Source organism: Lampetra fluviatilis, chromosome 5 (genome assembly GCF_964198595.1).
Source record: "Lampetra fluviatilis chromosome 5, kcLamFluv1.1, whole genome shotgun sequence".
In the NCBI taxonomy this organism is placed as follows: domain Eukaryota; kingdom Metazoa; phylum Chordata; class Hyperoartia; order Petromyzontiformes; family Petromyzontidae; genus Lampetra; species Lampetra fluviatilis.
In genome coordinates this window covers 4,963,022-4,989,257 of record NC_136279.1, presented here as the reverse complement: position 1 = coordinate 4,989,257, position 26,236 = coordinate 4,963,022, and the positions used below count along the sequence as shown (strand labels likewise).

General features: G+C 51.2%; 1 protein-coding gene across 2 annotated transcripts; it reads right to left on the bottom strand.

Annotated features, from left to right (window-relative positions):
* Positions 1 to 300: 300 nt before the first annotated feature.
* On the bottom strand, positions 301 to 26,236 carry POLR3B (RNA polymerase III subunit B). 2 transcript variants are annotated; one of them, XM_078856521.1, is made up of 29 exons: positions 26,057 to 26,236; positions 23,621 to 23,716; positions 22,565 to 22,597; positions 22,075 to 22,131; positions 21,118 to 21,182; positions 19,312 to 19,387; positions 19,056 to 19,156; positions 18,270 to 18,361; positions 17,901 to 18,018; positions 17,665 to 17,773; positions 16,161 to 16,283; positions 15,364 to 15,480; positions 14,630 to 14,764; positions 13,422 to 13,583; positions 12,482 to 12,682; positions 11,873 to 12,035; positions 11,218 to 11,371; positions 10,927 to 11,001; positions 9,701 to 9,799; positions 8,580 to 8,707; positions 7,640 to 7,849; positions 6,946 to 7,104; positions 6,042 to 6,159; positions 5,214 to 5,356; positions 4,080 to 4,183; positions 3,266 to 3,432; positions 2,621 to 2,734; positions 1,754 to 1,927; positions 301 to 1,523 (listed from the first exon to the last, which is right to left on the bottom strand). In XM_078856521.1, the coding sequence occupies exons 2-29, from the start codon at positions 23,690 to 23,692 to the stop codon at positions 1,394 to 1,396; spliced, it is 3,399 nt and encodes a 1,132-aa protein (XP_078712647.1). In that variant the 5' UTR covers positions 23,693 to 23,716; positions 26,057 to 26,236; the 3' UTR covers positions 301 to 1,393. The 2 variants fall into 2 exon arrangements, with proteins under 2 accessions (XP_078712647.1, XP_078712646.1); XM_078856520.1 differs by lacking the exon at positions 26,057 to 26,236 and adding an exon at positions 25,530 to 25,917.

Here is a 26,236-nt window from a genome sequence, read left to right as displayed (position 1 = left end):
TTTTTCTCGGATGGATGACCTGGGTAGACCCGGCTGAAACGGAAGCCCCTGCATCTACCCCTGCGTCTCTGGCCGTGTGCTGTGCCCAGTTTGATTCCATTTGTATCGCCGGACAAAACCTGCATGGGAATTCGATAAATGGGTACGTGGACACTACTACTGCAAACTTTACAGTCTGCAACGTTCCCATACAACCCCATCCACGGATGAACCCAGAACGATACACAGATTTTTTTTCGTTTTTACACCATACACATTGCACACATTTAAAGAGTCACATATCAAAGGCGAGCGCTGTGTTTTATTCGTATGTACACATGAACAGGCAGTAAACTTGATTTCGAAATTTTTTGCCGATTCATTCTTTATCGACGTTGATTCAGCGAATCGAGGTCACTTCCAACTCGCCAGATGACAGCCCATCGAGTTCAAAAAGTGTCAGCTTGCCCAAATGTGCGTTCGATAATGCCCATCTCGTTATTTACAGCCCTGAGCCAGTGGTAGAAATTCCACGTTAATGACAGGGTCACCAGTCTCTCCAAAGGGCCTCGTGTAAAGCGGTACTTATTTTAATAGACCGCCCCCCCCAAGTGTCTGGCCGAGGTGACCCCTGTTTAGGAATGTGGGACTCGCAGCCGTCAGATTTCGAGCAGAGTTCAACCCACAGCGACGGGCAATTACATCGACTTGGCCTGTCCTGCCGTGGCCACCTCATGGTGGAATGGACCTTGGCTACAACAAGATTGAATGAGCGGTATGCAGAGCAGCTAGCTACCTGCAAGGCAGTGGGCGTAGCTACATCAAGTGCACAGGCTGTGCAACTGCACCAGGGCCCACGTAGTGAAGGGCCACGGGGGGGGGGGGGGGGCTGGGCTACGGAGAGGGAGGGGATATTGTGCCCTCCCTAATCGTCTGCTCCCGACTGATCCCCGTTGTAGGCACGTAACGATTCTTTATTTAGAACCGCTTGTTGTTGCGTTTAGTTTGTTGTCCTTCCCCCGCACCACGCGATTAGCACGGTTGGCTAAGTATGGTGCGAAAGAAATTTAACATATTCATGAAACTCGATTCTCTTCGTCGGACAATACACTATTTACAATATATGCAAATTACAAGCAAATTAAACTCTGATGTTACATCTGTGTAGGGAGTGAGGATGCAGTGAACATCTGTAAAAAAAAAACGACATCTGGGAAAAAGAGCTTCATAGCTCAACGGATTCCTCCAGCATAAATAAAGATTCTGATTCTGTGTAGGTGAGTGGGGGCCCAGTACAGGATGTGGGGGACCCCGGGACAACACAGCATGATTCTGCAAAGGACCCTGGGAAAGGTGGAACGGGCGCTTTTATAGGATTGAGTTTGGCCCCAAGCACAGACCCGCGGTCTCGGTCTCATTCGTTATACTTGGCCAGCTTGAGGCGAGGGATGATGTTCATGGACTGCAGCTCCTGGAAGAGCAGCTTGCACGCGTACGGGATGCGCAGGGACGACACTTGCCTCGACGAGCGGCAGTAGTGGCACCTGCGGAGCGAGAGTGAGCATAAGACAGAGACCCGCCCCCCCCCAGTATAGCCTCAAGAGACTTTCGGGGCAAGTGCTGTGAGCGAGAACCTATGAACGCCGGCGCGGCACACGAAGTGGGTGGGTGGCCAGCACCACGTCCGGCCGACTTCCGTCTCGTGGCGATGCATGAAAGAGCCCGTGACGCGCACACCCACTCGCGCGCGCGCGCGCGTGCGCGGCACGCTCACCAGCCCGAGTACGCCATGAGCCCGCAGGTGCCGCACACGTCGACTTGGAAGGAGTCGCTGGAGATCATGAGCCGCTCCAGCAGCAGCATGCTGGCGCCGTAGCCAATCAGGCAGTCGCGCTCCATCTCGCCCAGTCGCAGGCCCCCGTCGCGAGACCGCCCCTCCGTGGGCTGCCTGTCGCGCGCACGAACACGGCGCGGAGAAACACAAGGCAACGGCAGGCGACGCTATCCCGAGTAGCCCCTGCCGGACTCCGAGCTCGTCAAAGTGACCACTTCGTGCCAGCACTCCGATCCATCCACTGGCTCCTAAATCCACTCCCGGATCAACTTCAACTTCACACTCGCAGTGTTTAAGATGAACCGTGGACTCGCCCCTTTGAAGTCCATGGTCATAGAGACCCATTGACTCACAGAGACCAAGAGACTAACATGGATAATGACACTCGTATATAGATAAATACACACTCAGAACCAGAATGTTTAATTAAGACTGGAAGAAACCAATGAGCGATGAAGCTCTTTTGCACAGATGTCCAGTCGGGGCGGGTCAGAGAGTCACAACAACAGGAGCCAGGGGGATTGTTGTGTCACGAGGCCGTGAAGGATGACAACAAGCGGAGGACATCCAATGAGGCTCTCCTTGACACACCTCCAGACCCATGCTGTACAACACAAAGTGCTTGCGAGTGACGATTGCATTTCACCACAGTAACAATTCGACGACTCCGTAACCGCCCCCCCCCCCCCCCCCGCTTATGAGCAGACCTCCCCTGTGTAATGATCATCTCACAGGGTCGAACGTGCGGTGCGCAGTGAACCCCTCTGCCTCGCGAGGCCGGACAATGGACATTTGCCCGCAGGCTACCTGGTAAGCACGGCCCTTGGTCCTCGTGCTCGTGCGTGCATCTTATCCAGGACCATGTGCTTCAGCTTTTGGTAGTAGACGGGCCCGATGTAGATGTACGCTTCCAGCGGCTCCCTGCGGGTGGCGAGCGGCCAAACGTAGACAGCGGGCACGCAGAGGGAGACGGGGGGGGAAACGTGGCGGTGAACAGAGGACAGCACGCGGTTTGTTAAGATGTGGATTCGATAACACGTTGGGCTCGGTCAATTTCACGTAACTTACGTGTGACATGTCGGTTAGGGAAGTGCCATGCGCAGTTTGCATCCGTTGCACACACGATGCCAATCTTGCATTTTGTTTACTTGTCACTGGCAATGATTTGTTATTGCCAGAAAACCTAAAAATCAAACCGGAATCGGTGGAATGATGTGTCGTTACATGCCTAGTGCGTGGCTTTTCCAAGTGTGGCTGTGAACGGGCGAGCGTGGGTGGCGAGGTGCATCCCTGTCCGTGTAAGCGTAGTCATTTGATGGTTGGTGCATGCGTGCGTGCGCACGCGTTCAATCGTTCACTGATTAGTCCGTTCATTAGTTTGTGCGTGCGTGCGTATTTGGCCGCGTGCACACTGCCCCGTATGTTCTCGCGATTGCCGGCACGGCGTAGTACCCTGTGATGCCGGACGTGACGAAGTCCTTGCCCTGGTAGTTGTAGCCGTGTCGGATCAGGTCCTCGCAAACGTCGCGCACGCGGCTGCCCCCGAACGCCGTGCCGTAGTGGAAGCGTCCGTCCAGAACACCAGCCTTGCCGGCCAGCAGCTCCATCAGCTTCCCGACCTGCAGCACGCATGCACGTACGTATGCACGCACGGATGTGCAGACACACAAGCACGCAACATACAGAGCCGGCCGTACGGTTACAACCCTGAGCACGCATGCGTACGGACAAAAACGCACGTTTACAAAATGCTCACGCGCATAGGCGCACGTATGCATGAACTCACACAGATGCGCGTACAACTATGGTGAGCGCACGTTACGTACACAAGCATTTACACAACGACAAAGACACCTCCGTGTGTGCTTTAACAGACTCTTGGGACACGTGCTGTTCGCGAGCACCTATTAAGGCCAGAACAGCACACCAGGGGATCGTGTGGCCAGTGCTGATGGTCACACGCCGCGCCAGGTACTCACTCGATAAAAAGTTGGGCCAGGACAGCTCCAGATAACCGCCACCGCTTCAGATAACAACGAAGGGGTGCAAAGACGCTGGAGCGTCATCGGGCACAGCAATGGATTTTACTGCACTGCCCTCTGCTGCCAAAATTGCCCCCCCGCAGTCAAATTGTGATGCTACTGTGTACACTACGTTACTGACGTTACTTCTGAAACCCCGGCATAACCTATAATGAGAGCTGGGTGACTTTTCAAAATCATCCCTAGCGACACGTGTAACACGATAACGAGACAGAACACGCTACCGTCATGCGAGAGGGGAAGCCGTGGGGGTTCATGATGATGTCGGGGCAGATGCCCGAGTCACAGAACGGGACGTCCTCTTGGGAGGCGATGAGTCCACACACGCCTGCACACACACAGTGATCATCGTCAACAGCCAGGATCTATCCACTACTGGATGAAGGCCTCCCCACCACACGGTCGCAATATCTACAGTCCTGCGATGCAATATTCCACCTCGGTCCCACACGAGCTGATTTCATCGTTGCATCTCCACAGTTGCCCGTCCTCTCGGGCATGTTTCTTCCTTTGCCTGCCACTCCGTCATTAGCCGAGACCATCGGCCATCACCCCTCCTCGTGACGCGTCCTGCTCAAGCCTGCCTTCCCCAACAGTCGATACGGTGTCTCTTTACTTGCGTATGTCCTTTGACCCACGTGTCCCTCCGCCGGTCTCTCAGTGTGCACGTATAGTGGAGGGAGAGGACTGGGTTTGGTGGCGAGGAATGGACAATGTGGTAGCCGTGCACGCGTTGACTGCGCCATGCAGCGGTTGGCGTGTGCCGAGCATGCGTCGACATGAGCATTAGCTGGCTGGCCCTGGCTGGGCATGCCTTGGCCGTGCATGCAACGGTTGAATAGTGGACAAGAATACATTGCCTGCGCATACGCTGGTTAAAGAAGGGCCAACGTGCGAGGGCTGTGCATGCGCTGGCTGCCTGTGCAATGGTTAGCAGGCACCGAGCACGGAATGGTCTTTGGACATAGCGGTAGGCGGTGGCTGGGCATGCATTTGGCCGTGCATATTGTGGACGGAGAGGGCCTCGACATTTGGTGGCCTCTTGTGGCTGTGCACGCGGTGGTTGGCATCGACTGCGTGCGTGCGCTGGTTGGAAAGGGCCAGACATGCGGTGGCCGGACATGCGATGGCTGGACATGTATACATGTTCAATTTCTTTCGCACATTTTCTTTGGTTCTTTCGGTAAAGTCACGTACACCGTACATGGCAAATCGTGCTAATCGGAGGTGCGGTGGCTGGGCGTGCATCGGGTGGATACGCAGCAGGGGAAGTGGGGGGGGGGGGGGTGGTGATAGTTGCTGTCGACGGCACGCGGTCACGGTGTCGGCGCGGTGGTGAAGAGGACTGTGAGACCCACCCTTCTGGCCGTGGCGGCTGCTGAACTTGTCTCCGATCTCCGGGCGCCTCGTCTGCCGCAAAAGCATCTTGATGAGGAAGGCGTCCTCGTTGTTGGAGGAGATCATCACCTTCTCGACGTACGAGTCGGTCGAGCCCTTGTACCTGCGACGTGAGAACGGAAGCGAGGATACACGCAGATGGGACACGGAGATGGGACACGGAAGAGATGGATACACAAGGCAAACAGAGGGCCACGTAAGTAATAAGAGAAGCAGGCCCACAAGTGGATGGTGAAATTCACACGGGCAAAGAGGCACTCACAAGCAGACACGAGACTGTGATGCAGATGCACGGGGGGGACAATGTAGACGCATGGGTGCAAATGGACACCAACGAGTGGACATGTGTGCGTTCATGGCAAACCGGCAGATAAAAGTGACACACGCAGCAATAAATATAGAGGCGGACAGGTGAACACGCGCGTGCAGTATGAGAATAGAGAAAACAGGAGGACAGGATTGTGACTCTAAACTGTTCAAAGAATGGACTCTCGAATTAAATATCACAATTTCCACGTTCCTGTTTCGTCAGGGCTCTTTTTGGCACAAAACACAGTGAAGCGTTTCAATCGTGGCAGCTTTGCATGTGTGCTAGCGTGCATGGGTGTGAAAATACGTGTGCGCCTTGTGCACATGTGCGTGTATGGGTGTGAATAAATACGCGTGCGAGCGCAAATGGGCGCAACCGTACACCCGGGTGTGCGTGAGATGGGCGCTGGGGCTCATGTATACGTGTGCACGTGGCCGCGAGCGCACGCGTGCATCTCGCGCTCGTGCGGGTAACGCACGTGATGGGCACGTCCTTGTACTGCACTTGCGTGGGCGCGCTCGCGCCCTGGATTGGCGTCTGCGTCATCGAGGGCATCGACTTGTTCACGAGCACCTGCTTGTTCTCCACCCTCTCGCCTGCACCAGCACCGGTCAAAGACAAACATGCCCCCCCCCCGCCGTACAGACTTAACAGACTGGTTGGGGTAAGCGCTGTTAAGCGAGCACCTATTGAGGTTGAGTCGACCTAGGGGAGGCCCAGGATCGGTTCAGATAATCATCACTGGCGTTGGCCGTGAGCGTGAATTGAACTTGGGTCACCGGGTTCACAGCGCAGCGCGGTAACCGCGACACTACCGCTCCATGGTACGCCACACACACTCACAAAATATATAAACACTGGCCCCTGCATAGACTGTTTATGGCAAGCGATGTTAGTGAGCACCCAAGAATGTCGTTGATGCTTAACACACCTGCACTATGTACTATTTTAAGGCCGAGTCAACCAAAGGGACTGGAACCGGTACTGATACCACTCCCCACTGATTTTCGCCATGGCTGAGAATTCCACTCTGCTTGCTGGGTTTGTGCAAAGTGCACTAGTCACTGCGGTGCTACCGCAAACCAAACACGCATACACACAACAGTCACAATTCCCAACTAACGGAGCTAGGCTCGATGCACTTTGAGGCCATGTGAGGTGTCAAAGCCTCCCTGGCAGGAGGAGGTTACGCAACAGACCGGTGTTATGGGTGACCTGACTCGAAGTGACTGGCACTGCGTCAACTTCCTGTGTTTGAGCCACCCGGCGCTCTCTCTGCCCGATGTTGGAAACTTACACACACACACAGATATAATTTTGATTACAGCACACCCACATTTCACGGTGCTCGCGCACGCGCGTGTGTTGCATGCGTGCCTGACCTGGGCTGCAGATCCCATCAGAGTCGAGCACCTGGTGCCGCCAGATGGGCTTGCGTGTTGCCGCGTCCAGCATGGGCCCCATCACGCGGTCGAAGGTCTGGTTGGTGTAGCGCTTGAGCGTGCACTTGGCATTCTTGTACACCAAGCAGCGGCCAAAGCCTGCGCACACGGACAGAGATCCCCCGGTGTTCAACCTCACGGACAGCAGGGAAAGTGCCGTCAAGAGTCTAAAGGCTGCCGAGGTGCACAAGGAGGCGGGCAGTGGTTCGCCCTGTGGACAGCTGCCTGCGTCACTCTTGCATTGATGCTGTTTACAGTGCATCAGATAACCCATTTTCGGTGGAGAAGATCGCAGACGCAGAGGATTCCCTCCATAGCCATACAAAAATCAACGCAGTCTCCAATAACACCGTGGCCTTACAGGAAAAATATATAATAGGCGACGTACCGGGCAAAGGCCCTTCCTCGCAGCACGTAAATTATGTGTTGCGCATTTCATTATTTGGCTTTGTGCACCACTGCCAATGCAGCCTCCCTAAATATTTGTTTTACTTTTATAGCCACACAGACTCTGTTTGGGGCAAGCGCTGATGTCGACCACCTAAGGCAAACATCCCGCCCTCCCCCCAACCCCCTTCACACCGACGGCTCAACCGGTGACGCGCACCACCCGCCGCTCGTGACCTATCCGCACCGCGGTCGAGCGAGGCTTTGTTGAGGACGAGGGCGTCCTCGATGTCGTAGCCGCTGTAGCTCATGACGGCCAACGTGGCGTTCTGGCCCGCCGGCAGCTTGTCGAACTGGATGAGCTCGATGGTGCGCGTCTGCACCATGGGCCGCTGCGGGTAGGCCAGCAGGTACATGAGAGTGTCGATGCGGTTGCGCTGGTTATAGCCGATGGTGCCTGGCGGGAGAGAGGGGTTTGGGTTAAGGCGGAGGGGGGGTAGGGGAGGGGGTTGCAGCGATGATTGTCATCGATCTCGTCGGGCAACCAGTGTGCGATTCAGCCCGCTACAACAAAATGCACAAATAAAACAGGTTTTTGCAATGTATACGGACTAAGAAGATATAAAGAATACAAATAATAATTTACAGCTCCACTGTCAATACATTGACGAATGAAGTGTCAGCCACCTGAATTGTTTGACGACACTTCACCATGTCGGTCAGTGCAGGTTGGTGTAGGCCCAGGGACTGGTTCACTGATGTTAGCCGTGGCCACAAATCAAATTTAGGTTGCTAGATTCGTAACTAATCATGATGCCAAATATTCAGAATGGGAACAAATGAATGTTCCTGGAACAACCAAAATTTGGGGGTAGGCAGGGAACATATATTCTCTGACACGGGCTTACGCTGCACTGAGACGCAGATTCATGGGCTCACGGACACAGGAGTACACAGAGGGTGATACGAGGAACTGATCTCGTGAGAAGCATGACGAAGAAAGCGATCACGTGTCCAGATTCGTGCAGAGAGAACATTAAGGATTTGGGTGACAATTAGTGGCGGCCGGCCTACAGAACTCGACAAGCAAATGGTGCCGAATCTGGCAGCAGTTTATCTCCTAAACACTGCAAATCTTTTGGTTGGATCGGCTTCCCGTTTGGGCAGATGCTCGCTCACTCACTCACCCATGGCCTGCTTGCCCATGGCGCACTGGTAGGTGTTGCGGGGGGATTGGTTGTGGTGGGGGTAGGGCACGAGCCCCGCGCACACGCCCAGCAGCGTGAACGGCTCGATCTCCAGGTGCGTCGTATTCCTGCCGCCCGCGGGGAAGTGTCACGTAAGGCGCGGGGGGACGACGGCAGACACGGCGCAAGGCGGGCAGAAAACACCGGCGTGACACGGAGAGACGAGGTGCGGACAGACGCATTCCGCATGCCACAGGAATGGCGATGATGGTGAATAATCAAGAAGGAAACAGCGTGGATTATGTGGGAATGAGAGGCGGGGATTGGCGGCCAAATGGGACTAGATGCGACAACAGTGGAAACACGTGACAGAAGGGCACGATGGAGACAACACGGGAATGACGCAAGACATGACATGGGGACACAATGTGACAAGAAGATGCCTACTTTATTGAGGGCTACATAACACACATGACACGCAACGCGGAGCGAAGTGCCGGAGAACGACACAACAAGCGGACGAAACGACGGTGACACGGAGGCAACATCCAGGCGACAGGGAAGGTTGTAGCACGTTGACAACGGAAATTACGCAATACGATGGAGGCCGCAGACGGCGCGTGACAGGGGAATGCATGGCGTGGGAAAAGGGGTACCAAATGGAGATCACGCAAATGACATCGGGGATAATGGCGGAATGGTACGAGACAGCAGAGTTGATACGAACAAGGGGACAACAACGCACAACGCGAGATTACAAAAACACGTGGAGATAAACATGAGCGCTATTCAAGACTTGGAGATGACATTGTGACAGACACAGAGAAAACACAGCGATGACACATGCCTGCATAAATAGCACGGGGGAAACAGCATGGAATTAATATAGCACAGATGCAAGGAAATTACATACTGGCTATATGTAAGTATGTATGTATGTTTAACATCTTTCGCACCGTACGTAGCCAAACGTGCTAATCGGAGGTGCTTTACAAGCATTGGGGATGACACAGGGCAACACGAACACAACCCAACGTAGACACAAATGGTAGACACATGGACGATACACACCGGCTACACACAACGATGCGTGCCCCCCCCACCCCCCACCCCCCACTTACGGATTGATGATGTGCTCATAGAGCGCGATGTTGCAGTCGTTCTCCTCGTTCACGTCCAGATACTCGACCAGTCCCTCGTGGAGGAAGTCCTCAAATGTCCTGTAACCAATGGGAGCGCAGAGACAGATTTTCCCGTTAAGCTCTATAAATCGCAAGGGGGCAAAGCTGTTATTAAGACACTGGCAAAGATCCACTCGTACAGCGTTTAACACTGTTGGGGCAAGTGCTGTTCGCGAGCACCCACGAAGGCCGCCATGACACACGAAGGGCATCGGTGGCCAACACCACGCCCAATCACCTTCGTCTCCCCAGTGCTGATGTTCACACACTGCATTAGGCACTCATTTAAGGCCGAGTCGACCTGGGTGAGGCCCGGTACCGGTTCAGATATTTGTCACCGACGTTGGGAATCGAACTTTGGTCGTGCGTTAACCACTGCACTGCCATCCCCACTCATCAAACACACAGCTACACACATGCCACAATAACACACATACATGTACATCTGTATCGACACACACACTGTGATCAGTCTATACAGAATCTGCCCAAGCTACAGGGAAGTTATTTAATGGCGATTAATGTTTGTGCAATAATTTTCATTTCTCACACGAGACAGTTATTTTGATCCGATTACAATTTTGCTTCTTTTCCTGTCCTTTTAGATTTTGTTATATTGGTGACCCAGGTCACTCTTGCAGATGAAGACGACTGTGGTCTTTTGAACTCCCACCTGGTTAAACAAGAGTAAACTTGAAACTTAAAACACAACAACATATGCACGAAAATATCCTCAACATTTAAACTGCGTGTGCCCATGAAGAAAGTCAAGCTGAAAGTGAATATGGCTGAAAGATGGGCCACACGGCAACTGTAGAACACAACGTTGAGGCCTCTCCATGACGGACACACCTCATCACGACTACGTCACACCGAGTTGGAACTGTAGATACGTAAAATAACTCGTAATGACCACAACAATGTCACGCACTTCCATCGACACATTGCAGGCCTCGTCCTTCATCTCCAACCAACACACCGAGTGCTCAACTGCACAACGCGACTGGTGCACCTGCAACGAACCCCACCACAGCAAACGTAAGCCGCACGATACGACAACGCGTCATCACACCTCACCACACCTACGACACACCACGTTTGCATTCTACACAAGAGGGACCCCATCAAACTCAAGCCACACGAAAGGACCCGTGATGCCCACTCACCGGCAGCCTTGGCACAGTTCCTCGATGTGTTTGCTCGTCACCATGGGCTGCCTGTTGTTCACGATGATGTACGGCCTTCAGAGGTGAGGGGGAACGAGGGAACGTCAAGAGAGCAAAAGAGGAATTAGTCAGGATGGAAGAGAGAGAACGGGAATACACAAGGCAGATTAAAACTCTACAACGCAACGGTTTCGAAGGCTTCTTTGACCAACATCATGATTCTTAATTCGTTTCTCTTGGGTTAGACCGTGTATTGGGTATGTCGATGATTGCAGATGCAGTAGCGAGCACCTGCAGAGGCGCCCGCCGTCGGACGAAATGTAGACGCAGCGGTCGTTGAGGTTGGTGGAGATGGAGACGAACTCGTTGATGTAGCCGGCGCGGCGCATGATCCGGAACGTCTGCACCAGCTTGGGCGGGTCTTGCGTCACGCCCAGGATGTTGCCTGCGCGTGCGCACGTCCACACACCAACACACGCGAGCACGGCGCGCGTTTTCACTCGAGCAGCAGGGCACGAGGACTACTGAGTCCCGCACTTTAAAGGCGCACGAAGCTATAGCTATAAAATAAAACTTGTTTTTTACCAGGTAAGGCCGACTGAGCTAAACAGGTCTTTTACAGAAGCGACCTGGCCACAAACGATAGCTCCATGAAATGGATTATCACGTGGAAATGGATTATCACGTGGAAATGTATTGCAGCGAAATACTATAAATGCATGTTGATTCTAAATGTGGAGGGAAAAACCGGAGGACCCGGAAAAAAATCCATGCGACCACTTTGGAGAGAGACTCCAATATACAGGCGTCAGGGTTGAGATCGAACCCACGACCTTCTGTACACCTGGCAAGGTAGTTACCATCGCGCCACCGTGGAGCCCCAAAGAAATAATGCAGTGCTCTAACCCCTACGCCACCACTCCCCAACAAACACACACACACACACCGTTGAGGAACACGAGGTAGGTGTCGGGGTAGCTGAGTTCCTCGCCCGACAGCAGGGACAGGTCCTCAATGCCCAAGTTGAAGGCCAGCTTGAGGATGGGCCCATCCTCCATGTCCGTCGTTATGTGGGTCATTAATGCCAGGTTCTTAACAAGCCCGCAAGCCTGAATGATCACGCACACACACACACACAATACCAAGATCCCCCATATAGCCTTGACTGTTGGGGCAAGTGGTGTTAGCGAGCACCTATGAAGGCCGACGCAGCAAACGAGGGGGTGGGTGGCCAGCACCATGCCCGGCCACCTTGCCTCCCCTAGTGTTGATGTTTACACACCGCACCAGGTACTCAATTGAGGCTGAGTCGACCTAGGCGAGGCCCAGGACCGGTCACAAAATCGTCACTGGTGTTGGCCGTGAGCAGGTATCGAACCCAGGTCGCCGGGTTCGTAGCGCAGCGCACTAACCACTACACTACCGCTCCCCACGTGTCCCCACGTGTCCTCATGCACACACACATTATATTTAATCCGTGCACACGTATGCACCCACAGGTGTCACGTCTGCACAGCCAGTGGCCGTGCTCGCCGGACGGGCGCACATCGCTCACCTCCCCCTCGGGGGTGTCGGAGGGGCACAGCATCCCCCACTGCGACGGCTGCAGGGAGCGCGGGCCGCTCACTTTGCGCGTCTTCTCGAACTGCGAGGAGATGCGCGTCATCATGCCCAGCGCCGAGATGTAGGAGAGGCGCGACAGCACCTGAGTCACTCCCTGCCGCTCCATCTTGAAGCGCTTCAGGGACCAGTTGCCCTGCACACACGACACAGGCTTCCCCTGATTGGCCTGCATAGACTGTCTCCACAGGTGTCGCCCCGTCGTTTGGAACTCCAGCTAATGGCAGCAGTAGAGGTCACTCATTCTCGGCTGTCCCCTGTCTCAACTCTCAGAGCGATCCTTGCCGTTGGCTCCCTGCCCCTGTTCTAGTCCAGGCTCAAAACTTTTGTCCTTCATCTGCCCATTTCTCTGCCTATAGTAAGTTCAAATACCGGTTTGGGGCCTACTGAGTCCATCATCCATTTGAGGGTGATAAAAGAGGTACCACTTTGTGCCGAGTTAACCTTTCCCGTTCCGATGACATACGTACGTGTATGTCATCGGAACGGAATCGATTCCGAACGGATTCAATCCATTCCAAACAGAATCGTGAGTAAAAGGCCATGCGGAAGGGCGTGTGGCACAGTTTGGAGCCAGCTGTCGTGGAGTTTGGTCATGTCGATACAGTTCTCTGCGGTGAGTACATCACAATGTATTTAAAAACCGCAGTGCTACGCCTCTCTGAATAAAATCTACGCTAACCACTTGCGCGTTCCGAGATTCAGCGGTGAACGGGACCCAGCCTGCAACATGGAACGGGTGAACACAGTGATCGAATGGCTATACTGCTTCAAGGCCACCGAAAAAGAAGGGCACATGGTAGTCGAACCACGTCTAATGGCCAACAAGAGAGGGACACACGTCGATGCGTGGCGCCACTGGCTTGGCTGGCTACCGTGGAGATGGCGTTGGCCAGCCCGTTGGTGATCTGGTCTTGGCGGATGTGCTTGGCGATGTCGAACTGCGCGGCGCGCGGCTTGGGGATCGTCTGGTCGGCGATCTTCTTCAACTCCGAGTTGAACTTCTTGAAGAGGTCCTCAAAGAGGAGCGAAAGGAGCTGCAGGGCGGACACAAGCGGAGTGTCACGCACAACCAGGGTTTACGAGTTAGGGATGTAACGCCAAAATCTCACTAGCACTAGTTCAGTGCACTGACGCAAGCAAACTCAACCTGCTGGGTCACTCTTTACAATACGATTACAATTTAGCTTTAGAGACCAAAAATGTACATAATTTAAGGGATTGCACCAATGTTGCCTTTTTGGTTATGAACTTACACGCACAATTGCTCGACGCAAGATAGGTATATGGTATGTTCGGCCTTGGAGAGCAACAGGCATTACAGAGCCAAAGTGAGTGTTAGAATGTTTGTTAGGCATTGCCTGGAAAATGTATTGATGTTAGGCACAGTTACAAATAAGCTATGCTAGGAATGGGGGGTGGCTAGGTGAGGAAAGGCTGAACAAGGCTAAGCTACAGTAGGTCTATTAGCAGTTGGGATTATACCTGGGTGAAAGCAAGGGATTAATTCGTGTAGGACCTAGTGGATGCATCGGGTAGATTCAAGATTGGTTTATGACAATACTAAATCGGGCCTGGTTGATGGTTAGGCTGTGCTGGGCCCTGAATAGATTTGTTATGTAACGTAATTTTTTTAAAGGAAAACCGGGTTGAGGCCCAGCTTAATGCTAGGCCGTTTTATTCCATTACAAAATTATTTGAGCGTAAGCAATAATGGTATGCAAAACACATTTTGAAAAAAATATTATTGGTTAAGCAAAACTCACCCATCCACTCTGACTAGTGTGGAAGAGTTGTGTCAAAGAAGCCCAAACGTCAACACAGTGGGCTGAGGACTTCATCCAGCAGTGTAAAATCACATTGGAACGTGCCGTGCGGTTTGAACATTCTTGCGCGCGCCAAATCGGTTCGACCGTCACTAAAACCGACCGTAATTTGACCTGCGATTTCACGGCTATTTCCGAGTCCATAATCACTTTCGCTTTTACTGTCACTGAAAATGCAATAAATCAATTATCAACCCTAAAGCCCATTACGAGAGCTGTGCTAGGTCTGGTTGTTGCGGGCCTGGTGTAGGTCTCGCCTGCCCGGCGAGCTCGAGCCTCTTGTTGCCGTAGTAATCGCGGTCGTCGACGCGGTTGTCTCCCTGTGCCAGGATGATGCGCCGCACCATCACGGCCACGTACACGCACTTGGGCCGGAAGTTGAACTCTTTCACCTGCGGCGGGACCGGGACTCACTCAGTGGGACGGTGGTGGTGCCGCCAGTGGGGCGTAGCAGAAGAAGCGCTCAATTCGTTATTCTAGCCTCAGGGAAGGAGGAGTTACCCGGGAATGGCAGAAAATCCTTTTGATGAAATGCGTTTATCCGCAAATATGTAACCGCAGGGATATAGTCTTGCAGAAGCGCAAAGTTCGTCTCATTCTCCACTTTTATCCCCCGACAAGCGGAGTGGTCTGAAAAGTGGCAAATGCATCCTATTACTCCCATATACCTGCAAGGAAAACAACGGGAGCAGTTTGCACAAATAAATGCAGCTCACAGGATCCTCCGGTAGAGCCGCCCGTATCGATGCGGATAGGAGACAATTCACGGTTTAGTATATTCAGTGAGAAAATTCGAATCAATTAAACCCACATCCAATGCTTGCGACGGTGCTGTAATAATCTTTTGAGCCGATTACCCGTAAAACAATTTGTGGATACAACAACTTCGTCCGGGTTCACTTGAACCAGGACTAAAGGAATCGTCCGATTATCCGCGACGGTGGCACTTTACAAGGAGGAGGGAGGGGGTCTCTCTCCCACGTGTGATTACCGGCACGTGCGCCAGCACGGTGGTCGCCAGGAGCTCCCGCGCCTCATCCATCTTAGATTTCTTGGGGCCGCCCCACATGCGCTGCCTCCGCACTTTGTTACCGACGTAGCGCAGCGCCTGGGAGGGGAAGCAAGGGGGAGGCAGGTGGCGGCAGAAGGAGACTGAGGGACAGGAGGAGGGAAAGACGTGGAAAGAAAAATACATTGAGACGGATGGAGATGACGATGGCAATAGAAGGGAGAGACAGAGAGATGGGAGATACGTTATGAAGAGAGTTCACGACATTGATCAGGAAGCAAAGAGAAACTTAGAAAGAGAGATTGGAGAGAGGTGGAAAGAACAATAGAGAGGGTGATAGAAGAGAACACGTGTAAGAACAAGTGTGATGCCGAGTAAGAAATTCGAAATGAAGAGAGAGGATAGAGAGATGAGAAACATGGTGAGACAGAAGGGCAGAGAGATGCAAAGATAGATAACGGGAGGGGAGAACTTGTAAGGGACAAGGTCAGTTAACAGAGTTCATTGTGTTCGTCAAAATAAGAAAAGAGGAGGTTGGAGAAGGCAAAAAGAGACAAAAGAAAACATTTGGAGGGATGAAAGGAGGTGGGATGGAGAGTGTGTGTGTAGAAAGAGTGGTATAGGGGGATGAGATGTTGAGCTTCTGGAGAGGTGAGATAGTGAGGAGACCATATTACGCTATTAAGGGGTGAGTGAACGAGGTGGTGAGATCAGGTGGTGAAGGAGAGTGGATGGTGAGCAGTGGAAGAGAGCTGGGGATAGGGCACGTGATTCCTCACCTGCAGCTGAGTGAAGACCTGTGCCTTCTGGCACTCCTCCAGGCTGGGGGAAAACGCAGCCATGACGCGCTCCTCCGTGCCGATCATCTGCACAATGTCCTGGTCACACTCCACACCCATGGCCTGCGAGGCAAGGTGGCAACACACATTATCAATAAAGGGGCAGGGACATGTCCTAGCGGCAGCATGTTCACCTCTTAAAGTAAACTAAACTATTTTTTATTTTACCAGGTAAGGTCCAATGAGCTATGTAGCACTTTTTCAGAGGCGACCTGGCCACAAATGATAGCTCAACGAAATAGGCTTTTCACGTGGAAATTTATAGCAGACAAATACTTTAAACGCATGTTTCCAAATGTGGAGGGAAAAACCGGAGGACCGGGAGTAAAATCCACGTGACCACGGGGAGAATATGTAAACTCCAAATATACAGATGTTAAAAGTCGGGATCAAACCCACGACCTCCTGTATACCAGGGGAGGTAGTTAAGATCTCACCACCGTGACACCCACTTGTTGCAGAGGTTCACAGTACAAAATCCAACAGCCGCCCTGGATATTACTGTGGTAATATTAACCATAAAATATTACACGCCATCTTCTTAACTCACAGTGGACGCTATAAAATCCTGTAACGCAATTCGCCAGAGTTCGCCATTGCGTGCTAGCGTCGTGATCCAAATTTTACAAAATTCCATGCAATTCATTCAATTGGGATTATAAATTTAACAACATCGCCCCCTACTGAAAAAAAAACTTGGCAGAATTTCCTGTAAAAAAGAGTCATGAGACTCGGTGAGGTTTTCCTGGGTAAAAAAATAGAAGACTAATAAAAAATGCACAACAACATGTGCTGCTAGTGTTCCTCTTTCATATGGCTGATGTTGAGTGGAAGATGTCAGCCTTCCCGAGACCCACTCAAAATTTCAATTTAAAGCTTTCGTGACTGCAGGGATTCATCTTCTTGGTTCTTTCGGTAAAGTCACGTAGAAAGGAAATAATAAAATAAAAAAATAAAACATCATAAAATGCAATTCTCACGACGTTTCGGCCACAATGCAAGCAGCCGTCCTCAGGTGAAAAACAGGTCTGTCGGAAAGATGCTGCTTGCGTTGTGGCCGAAACGTCGTGAGAATTGTATTTTATTATGTTTAATTTTATTATTTTATTATTTCCCTTCTACGTGACTTTACCGAAAGAACCAAGAAGATGAGGCCCACTCTGCTAAGTGAGACATCGCAACAAATACCGTCACCAACCCGGCGGGCAACCCGACATCGATCAACTCAAGTGCTATTCGGCCAGCATGGTACACAAGGGGGTAGAATGCAGCCAGCACCAAGCTCGCACACCCACAGGTCACCCCCCATGAGGGCACTGAAGAAGGGTTCACCCGTGGGTCCACGACCTGATGCAGGACTCTACCCCGCAGCGTGGTGTAACGCCGCCGAGTTCCGCCATGTCACGCTGCGTCGCTGCTGCTACTGCTGTTGTGGCTGCGTCACCTTCAGGATGATGGCGACGGGGATGTCCTCGGCCAGGGTGTTGTGCTTCATGTAGAAGCGGCCCTGCTTCATCACGAGGTTCGTGCGAGATTTCTTCTCGTGCGTCGAGCTGGGGGGCAACCGCAGCCAAAGAAACACAACCAGCGCCGTCAAAAGATTGGATGCACAATTTATACAAGCATACCGATGAAACTGGCCTCTGGTCCAGAAATGATCCTGACACCCTCCCCTCTGACCTGGTGACCGATGCCCCCACGTTGCCCTTGCGGTCGATGTCCACGATGATGCGGTTCTTTGAGAGCTGCTCCTGGATGAGGCACACCTTCTCGACACCGCGCACCACAAAGTACCCTCCTGCAAAGACAAAGATCCCCTGTGTAGCCCACGGAGACTGTTCGGGCAAGTGCTGTTAGGGAGCACCTACGAAGGCCGGAACGGGACACTAAGAGGTGGGTGGCCAGCACCATGCCCGGCTGCCTTTGTCTCCCCAATGGCTATGTTTACACATTGTGCCAGGTACTCATTTGAGGCTGAGTCGACCTATATATGCTAACACACGCACATTCACCACACACACAACTATGTCCGCACAAAAACCCACGCACCCGGGTCAAGTGGGCACTCGTTGAGCTTGGCCATCTCGGCAGGAGTCTTCCCCGTGAGCACGCAGTTCGAGCTTCTCAACATAATGGGCATCCTGCACATGCACAAAGTACACATGCAGCACACAAGTGGTGATTGCCTGCATAGCTCGAGTGCGCATAGCATACGCACGCACGCAGATGCGGGCGGGCACACACGTGGCAAACACACGGGGTATTCCGGCACAGACCATGCACACAGAGCATAGGGATGTGTGCGGCACTCACGTGGCACATGCATGTGCATGGTGCATAGTGACCAGAGCAAACCTCTACCCCGGGGTTATCTTGTAGGGTACACGATACAACAAGGTACACCGACTACACATGGTACGTTAACGTGTTCATAGTGCGTGTACACCTGAGTTCTTATGCTACGTTGCCACAGCCATTGGGAACTGGGCTAATCCGGTCCATTGCTAGGGTTGACTCGATCCCCCCCACCCAATGTTCCATGCGGCTCTGCAGGCCCCATTCCGCTTCTTACGAAGTCTATTTCATTTGGAGTTGGCCAAACATCCCAACAAAGGATCACAGAGCTTGGGCAAACGTTGGAACTAGTTCCGGCTGCCTTTTGCGGAGTATAAACATGGGCAAAGCGGAGACAAAGGTGGCCGGGCGCGGTTCTGGTCACACGACTGTCTTGTGCGCAGTGCAGGCCCTTAATGGGTGCTCACCAACTGCACTTGCTCTTTCAGTATGTTAAAGGCTATAGGGGAATCTTGATTTTCTGTGTGCGGGTGAACCCACCGTCCAATGGGCAGGGCGTTGCGGATGATTCTCTGGTTCCCGCGCGTATACTCGATGTCCACCGTGATGGGGGCAGAGTACGTCATGTCCCTTAGGCGACACTGTGTGTGTGTGCGCATGTGTGCATATATGTACGAATACATGGGTTAGCAAATCTGTATATTTATATACATGCGTTTGAATGCGTTTGTGTGCGTGTATGAACAGGACATTATTGTATTAGAGCTGCCGCTTGCTTCCACGCGAGCGCACTGACCTCGTGAGGAGCCACAGGCCTCGTGACGTTGAAGCTCTCCTCCACGTCAGGCGTTCCCACGTAGATGTTCAGGTACCTGGCATGCAGACAGCACACAAAGCACAGCGCGCGTATGGCGTACCGACCGTCACTGCGAGTGCCGTTAGAAACACCTCGCAACCGTAACGGCGCTTGGGATCCACTGCACGCGGTGACGTTGTTGAGGCCTGCAGTTGAGAAATACCGCTCTAAGTTCCTCCTGCATCGCACAGATATGCCTGCTCTTGAACACATTCTGTGTTTGTTTGGACCTCTCCATCCAAAGAGAAGCTGCTTTGTAATTATCTATACAGGAACGCAGGCTCCATGATCCGGACAATGTTGCCTCACCCGCTGGATATACCTACTCACGTGACTTTGCCCAATTTTTCATTTTACCTTTGAACACCTTACACCAGGCATGTCGAAAGTCCGGCCCGCGAGCCAATCACGGCCCGCGGGCAGATTTCATACGGCCCGCAGCTTCGGTCTTATAACGTGTTAGTTATGGCTCGCCAGCTCTGTCAGAATAAATACATAATAACACTCATGGAAATTTAAGGTATTCTATAAAGTTTGTTCAATGTTATCTTACTGAATGAAAGGCAGAATTGCGTTTTTAGAGTTGTTCCCGTCTGCCTGAGTGGCTTATATTTGGTTACATTGTCACTTGAAAAATAAAGGTAATTGTGACAATGAAAATTGTTTTATAACAGTGTGTATTTCCACGTAACTTTTGTGGTTAAAACAATGTCAGAAGGAACTATTGGCCCCCGGGGCATCTTCACTTTATCAAATGTGGCCCTCTTTGCAAAAAGTTTGGACACCCCTGCCTTACACATTTCAACCTAAGAAATCCCATGTTGGGCATTGGCTAGCAAATGTTTTGGAGGTTCGACCAGGACTTACGTCGAGCTGGCAGTTGCTTCCTCTGTATACCACGCCCACTTTTACAAAGCCACACCCACTGATCCGCTAACCCCACCCAGTGAGTGGATTCACTCTCTGACAATTGGCCCCCACCCACTGATCACAGCCCCCACCCATTCCGCTGCCAACCTCTCCCATTACTCAGGTATCCCCATCGTTTCCCACATCATGAGTTGACCAAGACTAGATATCAACTTTCACAAATGCCTTGGAACACCCGGACAGCATGCCTGAATCTTGGAACTGCCCTGGCGAAACCAGGACATTGCTAGATTTAGTAAAGGCAAGTCTGTTTAAAGCCAGCATAGGTGCAAATGCAGACAATCCATGTACACAGTCAAAATGAGAGCACAAGCCAAGCAGAGAACAAATGCAGAGCTACTCAGTAAGCAATGTACAGCTGACAAGATGATCTCATGCGTTTCTAATTTATACAGACTGTTGACAGCCCAGATCCAGGCACGTAGACATTTCCCAGGTATGGAAACTTCTCTACCCTCACAATAACCACCCTGCCACTCAATGTGATGGGGGAGAGTGGAGTGTTTGAATTCATTATTTACTCAGGCAAGTGAGTTGTTCCGAGGAGGCGGATGGTGAGTCACCGCCTCTTATGTGTGTATGTTGAACTTCTGTTGCACTGGGATGGGTAGCAAGTTTGCTCATGTTTCACCATATCAGCATAATGCATGTATTTACTACACGAGGTAAGATAGCAGACTGAATCTGTATGCATGCTGAACTTATTTCGCACCGTACGTAGCCAACCGTCCTAATCGGAGGTGCGGGGAACCAGGTTATGAGATGGAAGACATCGCGAGTCGGAAATCTCACGGCCAACGCGGCAGTGGGACTTACTTCAGATACCACATGGGGTCAGCGTCGCTCGTGATCTTCTCATTGGCCATCATGATCTTCTTGATCTGCATACGAGAGCGCAAGGATCCATGACTCGCCCACGGGAAACTCCTTGGCTGATTTGCAAGCAGAGAACAGCTGCAAATGCATGGTGATCCAACAAGGTACAGATACCCCGTTGACTTCCGATGACCCTCTTACTTGCTTCTCAACAGGTAGTTGAATATTGTTAAAGCGATGGCAGAAAATCTTACAGAGGAACAGTTACGTAAGGCGGTAGGGCAAGGATGGAGATTCACGGAACTGTGGCTCACACATGAACAATGTCTGTATGTATGTTGAACTTTTTCGCACTGTACGTAGCCAACTGCGCTAATCGGAGGTGCAGGGAAACTTGCAAAGTGCAAATGGAAGCATGGAGAGGTGGATGCTTTGAATTATACCGAGACAGCAAGGACACGTGGTTCAGAGAATACACGCACATTACGTTTATTCTATTAGCTGTCAAGTAAATTAAGTGGGGGGCTTGGTAACGGACGATGGTTGATGGTCAAGACTAACGTTGGAGTGACAGCCAAAGGCAGGAAACATGCTCAAGAGGACAATTACCACAGGCAAGAGCGATGAAATCGGCTCGTGTGTAAGAGCTAGATGGATGTTGCATCATGTGGCCATTAGTGATGGCGACGACTTGGGCAGTCTTTAATCCAGCAATGGGCAGATCATTACTGACGATGAACCGGAACCTATTGTGAAACCAAAGATGGTCAGGGTCAAAAGGTCATGGCCAGGAAAACGTCACCTTTCTTTCTGAGGCACGTCCGTATGTTGAATTGCATGACTAGACAAAGGTTTAGAGTAAGTGCTGGTTAAAGAAAAGTGTTGCAATTACGGATAGGTATTATGGATAGGTAGGTGCTACTGATAAATACATGCTGTCTGAAATAATGCACCCACCTCCACATTGATGAAGTAGTTGAAGGAGTCTATGTGCTGCTTCACCAAACCCTTCACCTGCAGACATGAAACATTTCTTTAACCCGGACCAGGTAAAAAAAAAATACCCAGAAATTGATAAGGCAACCACATATCTTCACGGTGGAAACAAGGCGAACAAAATGTTTTTTACTACAAAGCCTATTATGCCGCGAACACAAAGAACTCGCTGTGCCTCTGTATGCGACGTCCGTTCTGTGTCATGCGGAACAGGCACATGAGCATCATCACTCATGCAACGCTTTCCATGGTCAATTTCTTTCACTCTACGGAAAGATTCCTACACGACGCATTGTCTCATGACACGTGGCAATTGCACACAAAAGTAAGAGGAGCATCATGTGACTTTACATGCACCAGACAACACATTTATATTATCTGGTTCGGGAGCCCAGACAATAATGAATAAGTATATGTATTTATGAATGTGCAGGATTTTAGATCTGCATACCTTCAAGAATGCTGGAAGAAGCTTCCATTTGTCCTGTCAAGGCAAATGTTAACTGTTAGTAAACGATTCACTACATACTAAAAAATATCTGTACTGCTTTGGCGAAACATGCTGCAATATAAAAAACCATGGCGTAGAGCGGTGACATAGTGGTTAGCACACTGCACTATGAATATTTCTACCTTGGTTAGATTCCGGGCCACTGGTAAAATCAGAGTGTTGAGTGATATCTGAACTGGTCCTGACCTCTCCACCCTTCAACATTTTCTGCACTGATCAGCAAGGTGGGATATCGATCACCGTCACGAAACGGAGAGGCCTTCAACCAGAATATAATTGATAGCTCTACACGTTTTACATTAAAACCGGTAGGGTTTGTTAAACTGAACTGGCAAAACCCATCAACAGGCGGAGACGCGTCATGTTTCCAAGTAGCAATGTAACATTTCACTGGTTCACTGAGCCTCTCAGGAAAGTATTATGTTTGGAATACAAAAACAAAACATTCCAAAGGTTTTGGATATTGATACGAATTTGATACAGATGGCATCTAGCACAGTCGCATTGGTTTAACAATCAATTAGTACCGTGCATTGTGTTGCTCAGCAACTACATTTCAAAATAAGTTCCCAGCACGCAAAACGAATAGGTCAGATGTCACGCCAAGCAATGTGCGGCAACAACCCGAAAACCCATCAAAGTTCTGTACAGCGGTGCTCCGCAAAGACGATATCATAGGAACTTCACTGCTCGCAAACTCGGACAAGACGAAATCTCCGTGCCGTTCAGTGTCTGATCCAGCCCCTCCCCACCCAGCCACCTCCCCCCCCCCCTCTCCATCGGTTGCAGCGCAATACAGCAGCAGACAGCTGCCCTCCGCCACCTACCCCCCTACAAACCCAACCACCCAACCCAGACCAAAGGTGAGTTTACGGCTCGTTGTGTCGTGAACGATCGAGCAAGCTCGAACGCGAGCGCGGTGGAATGGGAACAGAGGTTGCGGGCTAAATGCTGTGCAGTACAACGGCGGAAGCGTTATCCACAGATCCCGCCCACCTCAATGGTCCTGATGGGTGCTGTAAGTTGCTCCGATGTCAGCTTAGCAAAATCTTCCTCGAAATACTCCATGCTGCTGGGCTCACGCCAACGTCACTGCAACGACGACACCAACAACGCGAGTTTACTTCTCAGTTGAGAGATAGCGCTCATCACCGGTTCACGTAGCTGTCAACCCACACGGTTTTACTCCCTGTTCTTGTGCAGGGAAATTGAGTTTGCAGGTCTGTACGGCGTGCAGCCGTTTCAATGCGGGCAAAAATGTTGTGTCTATTTGTTTGTGTTTCTCTCTTGTGATAGAGCTTTGTAGGATGAACGTTGAGATGTATAAGGGCACGGGGTGATCAATAAGGTCTAAATTGGTCGGTAATAACGTCGGCTTCTGATAAGAGGTTGACAGGTATGCGTTCACAGCCATGAACCAAACATGTCAAATCCCCATTCCTTTGACGTCAGGGGAGTTTATCCATACATATATAACCGCTTACCCACAGCGGTACATATTTTATCGACCCCCGAATGAATGATGGGGTGTCAACCTCCAAGCAGGATTTAAATTCACAACTTTGCAAACGCTCTACCACTGTGCCACCACGTTGCGCCGACATCTACAAATATACTCAACAATGAACAGCAGCGTGCTATTTCAGTGGGACGTCGCATATCCGACTCGCTGGAGGGACTGAGGTATAAGGCGGATACGTGAACATCGATAGGAAGTGCCAGTAACACCATGTAGATTCTAGATTTGCAGCTTTCGTGACTGCCAGGATTCATACTCTTAGTTTTTTTCGGTAAAGTCACGTAGGTAAACATAAATAAATAATATTTTACCAAAATCTAAATAATAGCTATCATTATTTTTTTTAGTATTATTTATTAATATTTTTTGTTTATTTTCTTATTTATTTATTTTCCCCTACGTGGCTTTACCGAAAAAACCTAAGAGTATACCATGTAGAGTTGTAGACATACAGAGACTGGGTGTGAGCGGCTTATTGTATCAGGGTGGATACGTGACGGTCGGATATGCAACGTTACGCTGTGCGCTACACGAAAAGGTCCTTCTAAATTACATGACAACTTTGTGTCCATCAGGTAAGTATACTCATGAACGTAAACTTCACGTAAAACAACACAAGTCAATAGCATTGTCTTGCAACATATACTGTACGTTAAAATAGGGTGACGTTTCAAGCAATGGTCCTTGTTCTGAGCATGCCACCCTACCGAACTCCACGCCACTCTGTACCACACCACTACAATTAAACACGTCTCTATAACACACCATGCTACAGGATACTAACATATACACCACTACACTATATGAAATCGCTCCATCACACAAATTAGGGGCCGTCCATAAATGACGTCACGCGATTTTGGACGATTTTTGACCCCCCCCCCGTCGTCACAAAAATATGACGTCACAAAGCTCTGCCCCCCCCCAAATTAAAACATGCTTCAAATCGCTTTAAACTATTGTTATTGTAGTGCGTATTGAATGTGGCGCTGCCCTCTGCTGTTGTAGAAAACATTTATTAAAAGTATATTTAATTAAATAGGACGTGTTGTCTATATTTATTTAAAGTTGCGCATTTTGATGTGACGTCACATTTCTCATTCCCCCCCACCCGTCACACATCGTCACAAATGTCTGACCCCCCCCCCCCCATGTGCGTGACGTCATTTATGGACGGCCCCTTACTCCACTCTGCAGCACACACCATTATGCATCCAACTCTCAGTGTTTACAACACACTATACACACCACACTCTATGCACTCCCCGCAATGCTGTACACACACCACTCCAAACATGACTCTAGACCCCCCCCTCCGCCCGCCCGCTCCAAAGATCCCCCATATAACCATACTAGACGATTGGGGCAAGTGCTGTAAGCGAGCACCTGTGTGGACCTGACGTTGGCCGTGAGCGGGAAGCGAACTTGCGTTGCTGGCCGGGTTCTTCGTAGTTGCACGGCGCGAATTAACCGTTGCACTACCGCTTCTCCACAACCCCACCCTCTCTATATATAAACCCTACACACTCCACTCTATGCACACTCCACTCTACGCACACTCCACTCTACGCACACTCCACTCTACGCACACCACACTCTACACACCCCCCACTCTACACACACTCCTCTACACACACCACACTCTACACACACCACACTCTACACACCCCCCACTCTATACACACCACACTCTATACACTCCACTCGACACACACCACACGACACAGACACCAAACACTCACGCCACCTCTCCGACACACCGCACCACCACTCCACGTGTGCCGCGCGCCAACACAGCACGCGGTCGCGCGCCGATGACCTCACGTGCCGCTCCCCCTGCTCGGCCCCGCCCCCTCGCACTTGGCTCCGCCCCCTCACACTCGGCTCCGCCCCCACGCCCTCCGCCATCTTACCGTGGGAAGCCGCATCGCCTCGTTCGCTTTGTGGTTTCAAAGGGGGCCAAGACTGCCGGTGTCTGTCGCTGGGGAAAGGGCGCTCTGTAGCACGCCACGACTCATCAACACGCCGCTGCTGCCGCGACCCTCACGAGGACTGGCGGACTGAGAAACGAAGCAAAGAGCGGCCAATGCCGA